The sequence below is a fragment of the Lipotes vexillifer genome, unplaced genomic scaffold (genome assembly GCF_000442215.2).
Source record: "Lipotes vexillifer unplaced genomic scaffold, Lipotes_vexillifer_v1.1 scaffold205, whole genome shotgun sequence".
Taxonomy (NCBI): domain Eukaryota; kingdom Metazoa; phylum Chordata; class Mammalia; order Artiodactyla; family Lipotidae; genus Lipotes; species Lipotes vexillifer.
Window position 1 is genome coordinate 309771 of NW_006781396.1, and position 13890 is coordinate 323660.

Below are 13890 nucleotides of genomic sequence, written 5' to 3' on the forward strand. Positions count from 1 at the left end.
ATGGTTTCTCTTCTCCACAGCATCTGGGATACCAGTTGAAAAGCTCAAAGGCTTAGAGCTGAAAGCATCTGAGTGTTCATTCACTCAAATATCTGGCAATTGATGCTGGCTTTCAGCTGGGGGCTTCAGTTTCTTTCTATATGGGCTTTTCCATGTGGTTTGAACTTTCTCACAACATAGTGGCTGAATTCCAAGGTCAAGCATCCAGAGAGAGAGAAACAGAAAGAGGCAGGCAGAAGCTGTGTTGCTTTCTAACCTAAAAAATCATGCAGCATCACTTTCACTGCATTCTACTGATTAAGGCAGTTAAATAGTCCATTCAGGTTCAAAGGGAAAGAACATAGAGCCTATCTCTTCAGTGGAGGAATATCAGTATCTTGTAATAAAGGCATGTCAGATGGGATATATATTGGCATGACTTTTGAAAATATAATCTGCCACAGTGGGTGTTTGCATGGGGAGCAGGTTGTTGCAGGGTGATGGAGCACAAATGAGATAAGGAGGATGTCCTTGCGGGAGAGCAGCCAGCTTATAATGTTGGAACAGCAATGGAGAAGAAAGTTACCATGTGGGGAGTCGGCAGCCCCACACAGGGTGATACCCAAGCAGCCTGAGGAAGGTGCCTATTTGGAGGAGAGGACAACATTGGGTGTCTGACTCTGAGTGGGATGAGGAGATCATTCATTGGGTGTGAGAGTGCAAGGGTCAGTGACTCAGCACAGGGTGTTGAAACATATGTGGAGTGAGAAGAGCATTTGCAGAGGTTAAGAGGCAGTGGATTAGTGGGGAACTGGTTATGTTCAGGGGGACTAATCAAATAAGTAAATATATTAAGAATAACGGAAGCCACGTTTATCACTGTCAGAGAAAGAAGTTACAAATTAGAAAAGGAAAAAACTAGAATGAACCTTGTCATTTCACAGTGGGATAGGAGGAGTACTTATATTCCCTAGTTCTGTCCACTGGGAGGGTTTGGGAATAAGTGACACCTAAAAAGCAATGAGCACGCTTAGCACCCAAATCTTTGTTTCTAAACATGGCATAAAAGGAACCAGGGCTTCTTAAAGAATTGGCTGATTCCAGAGTTGGGGCAAAGAAAGTACAAAATAAGCCTGGATATCTTGTGCCAGAAAGTAAGGAAATATTTAAAGAAGGATGGGAACATGTCAAAATGGCACAGAAGCAGCTTGAAGGGAATTCTGTGGGCCAAATCTGGGACAATTGGAACTTCAAGAAATAATGATGTATTGTATATTATAACTAACTGAACAAAATAGGAATCCTTGAGTCTACACTGATGTAAATCATAAATTGAAAGTCTGAGGAGGAACAGGATAGTAGGTACATAATTTCAATGTACCGCCCTGTAAAATACTTTTTTAAAAAATATCTTCATTGGAGTATATATAATTGCTTTACAATGGTGTTTTAGTTTCTGCTTTATAACAAAGTGAATCAGCTATACATATACATATATCCCCAATAAAATACTTGCAAATGCAAAGGAAAATCACCTTAATTAAGTGATCAAAGTGAACAACATTAATAATGGGACAAATGGAATTATGTGCCACCTAATAGAATGCAATGAGAAAAACAAGCTCATTTCTGTCATATCATAGACTCAAGAACTGTTCCAGATTGAGGGAGACTAAAGAGACTTGACAATGTGATATAAACTTTTGCTATAAAGGGTATCATTGGGACAACTAGTGAAACTTTAATGGGATCTATGGATTAGGTGGTAGCAATATATCAGTGTTAATTTCCTGAATTTGATTCTTGCCCTCTAGTAATGTAGTGTGTCCTTACTTGAAGGAAATATACACTAAAATATTTGGTGCAAGGGAGTATCATGTCAGTAACTTACTCTCAAACCATTCAGGAAAAAAACAGTTGGCCTCCATATTCATGGGTTTGTAAATGTAAAACACATTTATATTATATTAGGTATTATAAGCAATCTAGAAAGGATTTAAAGTGTACAGAAGGATATGCGTAGGTAATATGCAAATACTGCACCATTTTATATGAGACTTGAGCATCCCTGGATTTTGGTATCCACAGGGGGTCCTGGAACCAATCCCTTATGGATACCAAGGGATGACTGTTCTTTTTACTATACTTACAACTTTTCTGTAAGTTTGAGGTTGTTTCCAAGTTATTAAGAAAACACAATGTGCAGTAATTGCAACTTTGATCACAAAACTTGAATTTGATTAAGACACAATCTATTACTAATAATGGATTTCACAGGAATTACCTACTCTGACATACATGTGAAATCTGCAATGAAATGTTTGTGTAATCCAAGGAAAATATCAACATTATTTATATACTAACCAGGAACCTTGAAAACAATCACAATTATAGCTATAAGTTTCAAAGAGAAATGTATTCTTCAAAATATTAAACATAGAGTTTTTATATGACCTAGAAATTCCACTCCTAGGTGTATACCTAAGAATATTCAAAACATGTCCACAGAAAAACTTGTATACAAGTGTTCATAGTAGCATTATTCATAATAGCAAAAAAGTGAAACAATCCAAATGTCCATCTGATGAATAAACAAAATTGGTATATCCATGCAATGAAATTATGTTCATTAATAAAAAAGAAGTACTGACACATGCTATAACACGGATAAAATCTGAACATACGCTAGGTGAAATAAGCCAGACACAATAGGTGATATACTGTATGATTCATTTATATGAAATATCAGAATAGGCAAATCCATACAGACAGAAAGCAGATTAGTGGTTGCCAGGGGCTGGGTGGAGAGAGAAATGAAGAGTAATTGCTAATGGAGACAGGGTTTCTTTTTGGGGTGATGAAAATGATAGGATAGTTGCATGACTCTGTGAATATACTGCAAATCACTTAATTGTTCACTTTAAAAGAGTGAATTTTATGTATGTGACTATAACAGTAAAAAAAAGTAAAAATAATAAATCCAATGAAAGTCTAGTATTAAACAGATGAGAAATCTATTAAAACATTTAAATGAAATATCAAAAGTTAAACACATGACAAAGAATATAAATTTCTGCCAGAAGCCGACATTAGCCTAGAGCTCAGTTCCCTTAGAAAACATGAACTCTGGGACTTCCCTGGTGGTGGAGTGGTTAAGAATCCGCCTGCCAATCCAGGGGACACGGGTTCGAACCCTGGTCCAGGAGGATCCCACATGCTGCGAAGCAACTAAGCCCGTGTGCCACAACTACTGAGCCTGTGCTCTAGAGCCCGTGAGCCACAACTACTGAGCCCGTGTGCCACAACTACTGAAGCCCGCACACCTAGAGCCCGTGCTCCACAACAAGAGAAACCACTGCAATGAGGAGCCCACACACCACAACGAAGAGTAGCCCCTGCTCGCCGCAACTAGAGAAAGCCCACGCACAGCAACGAAGACCCAACACAGCCAAAAATAAATAAATTTAAAACAACAAAACATGAACTCTACACCTATATACCAGCAACAAATAGATTAAAAATATGATTTTTAATATACCATGCAAGGTACCTAGGAATAAATCTTCAACAAATGTATATTACTTTTATGGATAAAATTATAAAAAATGTATTAAAAGACATTAAAGAAATGGATAATAAATGGAAAGATTTATATATCAAATTCATGATTAGGAAAACTCACTATCGTAAAGATAGCAGTCCTCCCCAAATCGACCTATGCAATTTAATAATCATATTCTAACATACATAAAAAAGGTTGGCCAAGACAATTATCAATAATGTAGTAAGACTTCCCTATCACATATTATAGATTATTATAAAGCTATAGTTTAATTAAAACCAGTTGTATTCGCATGAGTGTAGAATAGAACAGTTTAGAGAGCCCAGGAACAGACCATTTCATATTTTAAAACTTAATCTATAACAGAGGTAACATAGCAAATCAATGGAGAAAGGATGCAACAGTACTTTCCGGAAATAATGCTACCTTTGATGGAAGAAGCTGGAAATATATATGTGCATTTTTAGTGATCACAATGACTAGAGGTTGCTACAGGTATTTAATAGGCAGGGATCATTAATACTAAATATCCTGCTATACATGGGACATTACTGTACAACAGCCATATCCAAAATGCCAAAAATGCCCTTGCTTAGAAATCCTGAACTAGTCAGTAAATGGTGCTGAAACAATTCATTATCCATATGGAAAAATTAAAATTATGTTCCTGCTATATACCATATACAAAAAACTATTCCAGGGGATTAAAGACTTAAGCGTGGGAACTGTGAAAGTTACAAAAGCCACAGACCAGGAAAAGATATTTGCAATACATTTAACAAAGAATGAGTGTATCAGTGATTAACTGCATTTAGTTACTACTAATAAAAACAAGTGACTTAAACAAGATAAAAGTTTAATTTCTCTCTCAAAAAAATTAAATCTAGGGGTAGGCATTAAAAGCTGATATGGTGCCTCCATGGATATCAAGGACTCAATTTCTTCTATCATTTCCATCCTCAGTGATGCTTTATGGTCCAAGGCTGCTTTACCTTTAGCCATAGTTCCATGTTCCAGGCAGGAATTAGGAGAATTCCTAATTAAGAATTCTCCTAATTAGGAATTAGGAATTTTCCAGAATTTTTTCTGGAAAAAACGGCATTCCAGAAAGCCCCATCTCCTGACTTATTGTACAATTCATTAGCTACCTCTACCTGTAACAGATGTTGGTAAATAAATTTTCAACTGGGTACAATACCAAAAGTTCTATAGTTGTACAGGGAGAGTGGACATTATATAACTACTTAGAACAGGGGTCAGCAAACTATGACCAGTGGGACAAATCCAGCCCACAGCCTATTTTGTAAATAAAATTTATTGGAACACTGTCTGCCCATCTACTTATACACTACTTATGGCTGCCTTCTCAGTGAGAGTTGAGTGTCCTGACAGAGTCTGCAGAGTCTGAAATATTTACCATCTAGTCCTTTACACAAAAAGTACACCACCCCTAATCTAAAAGACAAAGAGGTACCAGGGGTTAAGAATCCGCCTGCCAATCCAGGGGACACAGGTCCGAGCCCTGGTCCGGGAAGATCCCACATGCCGTGGAGCAACTAAGCCCGTGCGCCACAACTACTGAGCCTGCACTCTAGAGCCCACAAGCCACAGCTACTGAGCCCTTGTGCCGCAACTACTGAGCCCTCATGCCACAATTACTGAAGGCTGCACGCCTAGAGACCGTGCTCCACAACAAGAGAAGCCACTGCAATGAGAAGCCCGCGCACCACAACAACGAGTAGCCCCCACTCACTACAACTAGAGAAAGCCCGTGCACAACAAGGAAGACCCAACACAGCCAAAATATAAATAAATAAAAAATAAGTTAAAATAAATTTAAAAATAAATACAGGGCTTCCCTGGTGGCGCAGTGGTTGAGAGTCCGCCTGCCAATGCAGGGGGACACGGGTTCGTGCCCCGGTCTGGGAAGATCCCACATGCCGCGGAGCGGTTAGGCCCATGAGCCATGGCCGCTAAGCCTGCGCGTCTGGAGCCTGTGCTCCGCAACGGGAGAGGCCACAACAGTGAGAGGCCCGCGTAGCGCAAAAAAAATAAAAATAAATAAATAAAGACAAAGAACTCCTACTAATTAATATGAAAATGATAAATAAAATAATAAATGAGTATGAAAATACTAACAGGCAATTCACAGACTACAAATATGTGCATCATGTATGAACTTTTCAAACAGTTCTAGGCAAAAGAAGCCAGATATAAAAAATACATACTGTAGGATTCCATTTATATGAAGGGCAAGAACAAGTAAACCTGGTGATAGAGGTCAGAATAGTGGTTACCTTTGGGGTTGGGAGAGGGCATCTAGGAGCCTTGTGGGATGCTGATTGTCTATATCTTGATCTGTGTACACACATACACACATACACACACACACACACACACATGCACACCCAATATGTAAGTTATGCAGTTTTCTGTAAGGTGTGCAACTTTTCTTTTCTAATCAACCCCACTGCATCAGGTACCTTTAAATAAAAAAAACTAAAACTCTGGCAAAGATGAAAAAGTTTGATAATTCACTGTTTTGGTCAAGAGTGTAAGAAAATAGGCTCTTTCATATGTTCCTGGTGAGATTGCAGATTGTAATAACTTTTACAGAGGTCAATTTGGTAACAACTTTCAAAATTACAAAAGCATGTATCTTTTGAGCAGCATTCCACCTCTAGAAACTTATGCTCAGATATGTTCATATATATGTAGAATAATATATGTTACAGGGTCATAAATGCAGCACTTTTTTGTAACAGCAATGGCTATGCAGCCATCAAAGAACAAAGCAGTTAGTTTTTCTATAATATATATAATATATTTGAATATAGTATAATATACATAATATACTATATTATAATGTAATATATTCTTCAAAATATATTGATAGTGTTAAGTGGAAAAACAAATAGCCCTGGATAGAGTGTATAATGACAAGCTTTATGTAAAAATTAAAATGTACAAAGGTAGCAAAGGAATCAATTAAATTTGTAAATAGAGAATCCCTGTCTGGTTCCTTGCTGTAACTGAAACAGCTTTAGTGTTTTGCCATTTAAACTGATATTCAACTGGCAAATAGTCATTATCAAGTTTCAAGGGTTTCCTTCCCTATCTAATTGAGAATTTTTATAGGAATGGTTTTTGAATTTTATCAAGTATCTTTTTAACATCTATTGGCTTGATCATATTTTTTCCTTTAATTCACTGATGTTAAACATATTAATACATTTACAGATATTGACCCATCTTTGTATTCCTAGAATAAACCTTATTTGATTATTTAAAAAAAAATCAATCCGAAGTACATAAAACTAAAATAGAATAGAACTGGGTTAGATATTTTTATGATTGTTGACTATAAAATTTTAAATAATAGATATAATTAGAATAAAAAAGGAAAGTCTTCCTTCACATCATTATAATAACTTTGTTAATTTTTTTAAGACTTTTTTTTTTTTAATGTGGACCATTTTTAAAGTCTTTATTGAACTTCTTACAACACTGCCTCTGTTTTATGTTTTGGTTTTTTGGCCCCAAGGCATGTGGGATCCTAGTTCCCCGACCAGGGATCGAACCCACACCCCCTACATTGGAAGGCGAAGTCTCACCCACTGGACCACCAGGGAAGTCCCCAACTTTGTTAATTTTAAAACAATATTTTAAAAGAAATAAACCTAAGAATATAAACGCCAGCATGATTATAAATATATTTGGCAAAGTAGTAGGCCATTAGTTAAATTGGGGGGAAAACTGTATTCCTATATACCAGTGATAACTCAAAAACACCTAAGTTCAAAAGCAAGGAAAATGTATAATTAAATACTAAGTTCAATTTTAATATCAGTTGTATCTTACAACAAGAGATTTACTCAAAATAAATAATGAAATGATAAAGCAGATTAAATTAAAGGAAGATCTAAGTAAACTATATTTCTAGGTAGAATACTAAGTTCGGTTAAGGTACAAAATGACTGAAATGTGTTTATAAAGCGATTAGTACAATAAATTTTAATAAATTTCAATAAATTTTAGTTCTCCCTGCACCTAATTTAATATAATGTTATAATGCAATATCAATTAAATCCCTCATGAATATTTTATAAAATTTCATACAAGGGAAAATAAAATTTATCTGAAAGAGCAAAGAGAACACAAATACTAAATAATACATGTTTTTTAATGAACACTAACAGATTTTCCAAGATTTTTAAAATATCATGAAAACCCTAACACATTAAGTCAAATGTAGAAAAATTGTTCAAACAAAGTAGGTTCAACAGTAAAAGAACTTAATTATCCTCACACCATATACTATTTTAAAAGTCTGGTGAGTTAAAAAGTTAAACATGCAAAATTCTATTAAAAAGCTATGAAGAAGAATATTATAATATTCCATCTTTCTAAAGATAAAATCCTGACTAGCAAATAAATTAAGGTCAAAAGTAAAATGGTTATATTTGAATTTTTTAAAAAAAATCTGCTACACAATAAAGACCAAAAGGAAAGCAGGGAAATGGGAAACATTTGTATGACATTCATAACTTATAAAGAGATACTAATTAAAATATAGAGATAACTGATGGAAATATATAGTCAGTACACTAAAACCTCAAAATAAGTCATCAAATTAATTAAATCATTACGTAAGGATAAAATTTAAATTCTTTACCATGGCCTACAATGCCTTACAAGATCTAGTGCTGCCTACCTCTCCAGTCTCATTAGCGCTTTCTCCCCTGGTACACCATCCTTCAGCCACCCTGACCTTTTTCCAGTTCCAAGAACATACCAAACACTTTCCCTTGGAAACATGAAGATCTCTTCCTCCTTAGGGCCTTTGCAGATGCTGCTGGTTACCTGCTGGAAGCTCTTTTCCTCATTCTTCACGTAGTTAACTCTTCAGTCTTCATGTCTCAGATCTACCCTACATGATACTCTACCTAAAGTGAATCCCCCTTATAGTGTTCTATTTCAGCTCCCTGTTGTCTTCCTTAGAGTACTTATGACCTTTTGTAGTTATTTTGTTCATTTGCTTTTGTCAATCTCCCTCATTAGACTACTGAATCATGTAAGTCTCATTCACCCCATATTCCCAAATACAGTGTCTGACAAGAAATGCGCTCAATAAATATTTGTTGAATAAATAAAAACTGAAAACCCAAGTATCAGATAATAATGAAATTACTAAATTATGATATAATATATTAAAACAAGGAAATGCTATATAACTATATATAACTATTCAAATTGACAAGTATGGAAGTAGTAAAAGAAAATGTCTATATGAAATAATGGTGAATGAAGAAGCAGATCAGGATGCACATATATCATACAACTATGTAAGGCAACTATATATACATCCAACTTAAAATGACTAGAAAATAACTCATGGTGACAAAAAGGTTGTAACAATTAGCAGGCTTTTTGTAAAGAAAGCAGGTTGCTAACAATAATATTGTATAAAGTCAGTATTGTGGAAGAGTGCTTACAAAATAACAGTAAGTGAAAAAAACAGCATAGTATTGTATGTACACCATGACTATAGCTAGGCCACATTAAATATAGATTGAAAGAGGATACAGAAATAAAAATACCTATTGCATCAAGGTAAGAAACATGCATAAAATTTGTTTTTTAAATTTTCTTTTAAGGTTGTTGGTCTTTTAAAAATAATATTTATAATGGCAGATAGTCATGAGTGAATAAATAAATAAATCTCATTATCTCAACACCCAATTAATAAATGAGTAACATTTTAGGTAAATATCTTTAGTCTTTTTTTCTAGTATATATAAGCAAAAATATCTGTAAAATAAAATTAGAACTACACTATACATTTATTTATTTATTTATTTTATTATTTTTTTTTGCAGTATGCGGGCCTCTCACTGTTGTGTTCTCTCCTGTTGCGGAGCACAGGCTCCGGACGCACAGGCTCAGTGGCCATGGCTCATGGGCCTAGCCACTCCAGGGCATGTGGGATCTTCCCAGACCGGGGCATGAATCCGTGTCCCATGCCTCGGCAGGCGGACTCTCAACCAGTGCGCCACCAGGGAAGCCCTATACATTTATTTTTAACGTGCTTTTTTTCATTTAGTAATATATCATAAACATTTTCCCAGTCTATATGGCTTAGTAATAAACTTTCAAAAACATTTTAAACAACAAAGTAATATTAGTAGTGGAGAGACACACTAGTTGACTGAGCACAGCAGAAGGAGTAGATCCAGAGGCCAGATCCATACCAATGTGCAAGTGTTTAAGCCAAACACTAAGCATCTCTAAGGATCAACTACTACATCCATAAAACAGAACAATATTGAAAGAGGGTGAAGCTGATGCTTCTTTACAGCTATTTTAAAGAGTAAATAAACAATGTAGGAGGGACTTCCCTGGTGGTCCAGTGGTTAAGACTTCGTGCTTCCACTGCAGGGGGCGCAGGTTCGATCCCTGGTTGGGGAATTAAGGTCCCGCACGCTGCGTGACACGGCCAAATAAAATTAAATTAAATTAAAAATAAACAGTGTAGGAGAGGGAAGGCATGAAATATACTGACCAAACTGACAAATGCTAACTCCCAGAACAGTCTCCCAAGCAATCCATCAGACCAATAACATAAAACTCACACCATATCCCCAGGAGAAGTCCGAGCTGCCTTCAGTAGAGATCCCTGTGCCTGTATAACTTGGAAAAGCAGACCTTGAATTCCCAGTGTCAGCTGATGTAAAAGGTGATTCTTGTGTGATGTCAGACTCACTAAATGCACAATTTGGAAGGAGAAGAGAAAACAGAAAAATTCTTATATTTCCTCAAGTTTCTGCAGCATTAACTACTCAGCAATCTATGAGGTGATAAGCATGTGTAGAAATATATCCACAGAGGCAAAAATACATGAAGGACTTGAAGCATCATAGTAAAGTCGGATCTAATTCCTACAGAATTGATGTCAGCCATTCTAAATAATTCTAGTCTTAGTTTACAATGAATACTTTAACATTCCATTTATAATATCTACCCTTGAGAACTAAAGACATTTCAGAAACGTCTAGGAATTCACACAGAATAGTATGTGAACTTGTATGGCACTTTTAGTTTACCAAGCACTTTCACAGATATTAACCCCATTTTATCCTCACAACAACCTGGTGATGCAGAACTCAACCCCTTTTTTAAGACAAAGAATCTGAGATTTAGTACTAGGTGTTGAAACTAGGTTTTATGACTGTAATTTTTCTATGATACCACATTGCTTCTCAGAACCCTCTGTGAAGTTACCGTATCCTCTATTTCTTAAAATAATAACTTCAGCTAATATTTACTCAGCATTTACTGTATTTTATCTCATTTATATTCAGAACACCCTTTAAGAGATACTATTACCAGATAAGTAACTTGCCCAATATTATTCAGCTAATAGATGACAAAACTAGGATTAAAAATCAGATCTGTTTGGATTCCTCCTGAGTCTCTGTTTTTAACTACTTCATAATACTGCTTTTCAAAGGTTATAAAAATAAGTGTGTTTCCATTAGCTGTTCCAGAATGAAAGTTGAATGGTATTGAAAAAATGTGATAAAAATTCTTGTTTTCTTTCATTAGTACAAGGCTTGATACCAATCCTAAGGCAAAAAAACAAAACTTTTGCCATTATCAAGTGCAATAAGCAAACAAGTACACTTTTTGTTATTACCTTTGGGAACTTATGTCGTTTTCATGGCTGTCATTGGTAGAGGAAATCGCGTCCAGCTGCTCTGGAAGAGGATGATGATTAAGAGAATGTTTTGTTATTCCTTTCCTGTGAAAGAGAAAAACAAAGTTATATTTCCTGTAAAGAAAAAATATATACTTTTCAGTAACTTGATCTACAAGTTCGTCACCTACTTCTTGCTGTTCTGGAACTGCACTGTATAATACAGTAGCCATTAATCACTAGCAGTTAAAATGTGGTCAGTTGGAAATGAGACGCACTTTAAGTGTAAAACACATAGGATTTCAAAGTCTTAGTACAACAAGAATGTACAATGTATTATTAATTATTTTATCTTGATTACATGTTAAAATGATAATATTCTGGATATATTTGGGTTAAACAAAATATATTCTTAAAATTAATTTCACTGCAAATTGAAAATATAATAAGGTATAACCACACACCTATTAGAACAGCTAAGATAAAATATGGTGATAACACTAAATGCAGATAAGGATATGGAGAAACTGGATTTCTCATACATTGCTGGTAGGAATGTAAAATGGTGCAGCCACTCTGGAATAATTTCAGTTTCTTATAAAACTAAACACATGTGTTTATCCTGAGACCTAGCCATTGCACTCTTGGGCATTGATCCCAGAGAAATTAAAATTTATGTTCACACAAAAATCTGTACACAAACCTTCACAGCAGCTTTATTTATAATTGAAAAAGGTTGGAACAACTGAAATGTTCTTTGACAGCTGAATAGTTAAACTTTGGTATATCTACACAATGGAATATGATTTAGCATAAAAAAGGAGTGAACTGATACATGCAACAACTTGGATGGATTTCAAGGGCATCATACTTTGTGAAAAAAGCCAATCTCAAAAGGTTACATATACTATATGATTCCATTTATATTACATTCACAAATGACAAAACTATAGAGATGGAGAAAAGATTAGTGGTTCCAGGGTGTGAAGAAAGGAATGGATGTGACTGTAAAGGCATATATAAGGATGTTTCTTGGTGATGGAAGAGCTCTGTATCTCTATTGTACTGGTGGTTACACACATCAATAAATGAGACCAAATTGCATAGAACTATATATACATATATACAAAGGAGTGGATATAAAAACTGATGAAAACTGAATAAGGTTTATAGTCTAGTTAACAGTACTGTACCAATGTCAGTTTCCTGGCTTTGAAATTATATTATAGTTACGTAAATTGTCATCATTGGGGGAATCTGGGTGAAGGGTTCATGGGACTTTGTACTATTTTTGTAAGTTCCTGTGAGTCCATAATTATTTCAAAATAAAAAGGTAAAAAAGTTAATTTCACCTGTTTCTACTATTTTTTTAATGTGACTACCTGAAAAATTTAAATTATATATGTGTTTTGTATTATATTTCTATAGGACAGTACTGTTCTAGACAGCTCAACATGTGCATTAGAATAAACTATGGGGTCAATTATTATATGTTCCAGTCCTAATCATCCACAATAGACTTTCCTTCCCCACAAAATTCTGTAGTCAAATAACATGATAGGTTAAACAAAGTTACACAGGTTTCTTTACAAGAGGTCTTCCCAGGGCTTTTAATATGCAAATGTATATTATAAATCTAATACTCTTGTTTCACAGGAAAGGAAAGTGAGGCACAGAGGGATTAAGTAACCTGCTTAAGGTTATATGACTAGTAAGTGATGGAGCCAGGATTCAAATCCAAGTAGTTTGTTTGAGGCTTCTCAGATCAAATGAATAGTTTGAGATTTTAGTAAATTGTACCATTTTTGTATATAAAGATAAAGACCTAGTCAGCAGAGCTTGTACTTTAAATTATTTCTCAAATGGTGGGGCTGGATTTGTGTAGAGCTATTTGTACTTCTCTCATTCAATGAGTTTACAACCAAAAGCTTGTCTTTGAGACAGTGGCGGGGATCAGAAATGTGGACTCCAGCTGTGAAATAGAAACTTAAAACATACTTTAGTCTGTCAGAGAAATTTGGTTATGAAGTGACAATTAGATAATACCAAAGAAATATTAAATTTGATCATAGCTTTGTGGTTACATAAGAAAATGTCTATAATTTTTAGAAATGCATAATGAAGTATATGGGGTGAAATGATAGTGTCTGGGGTTTTCCTTCCTTATTTCAAAGATGACAGACAGGCTGAAAAAAATATATAGATGAAAGATGAAGCAAATATATTAAAATTTTGATTACTGTTTAATGTAGGTGATGGGTAGGTCATTATATTATTCACTATACATTTATGCTTGAGATTTACCATTTTTAAAATGTTAAGCTGTATATTTTATCCCAACCTCTTTTCAATAAGTATAATTTGGAACTATTAGGGAGAAAACTAAAATTACTTCTTCAAAGCAAATTATCATTATAACACCTAAAGTAAAAATTACTTTTAATATACTGTTAGTTAGGGCTTCCCTGGTGGCGCAATAGTTGAGAGTCCGCCTGCCGATGCAGGGGACATGGGTTCGTGCCCCGGTCCGGGAAGATCCCACGTGCCACGGAGCGGCTGGGCCCGTGAGCCGTGGCTGCTGACCCTGCACGTCCGGAGCTTGTGCTCAGCAACGGGAGAGGCCACAACAGTGAGAGGCCCGCGTACCGCAAAA

General features: G+C 35.3%; 1 protein-coding gene across 1 annotated transcript in view; it reads right to left on the bottom strand.

Moving 5' to 3' along the window:
• FAM149B1 (family with sequence similarity 149 member B1) overlaps window positions 1–13890 on the bottom strand; it is a 61367-nt gene that overhangs the window by 45477 nt on the left and 2000 nt on the right. The window contains exons 2-3 of the mRNA XM_007454662.1: window positions 11238–11342; window positions 10174–10303 (exon numbers count right to left, since the gene is read on the bottom strand). Coding sequence (XP_007454724.1) covers window positions 10174–10303; window positions 11238–11342 — 235 coding nt within the window. The remainder of the gene's footprint in view (window positions 1–10173; window positions 10304–11237; window positions 11343–13890) is intronic.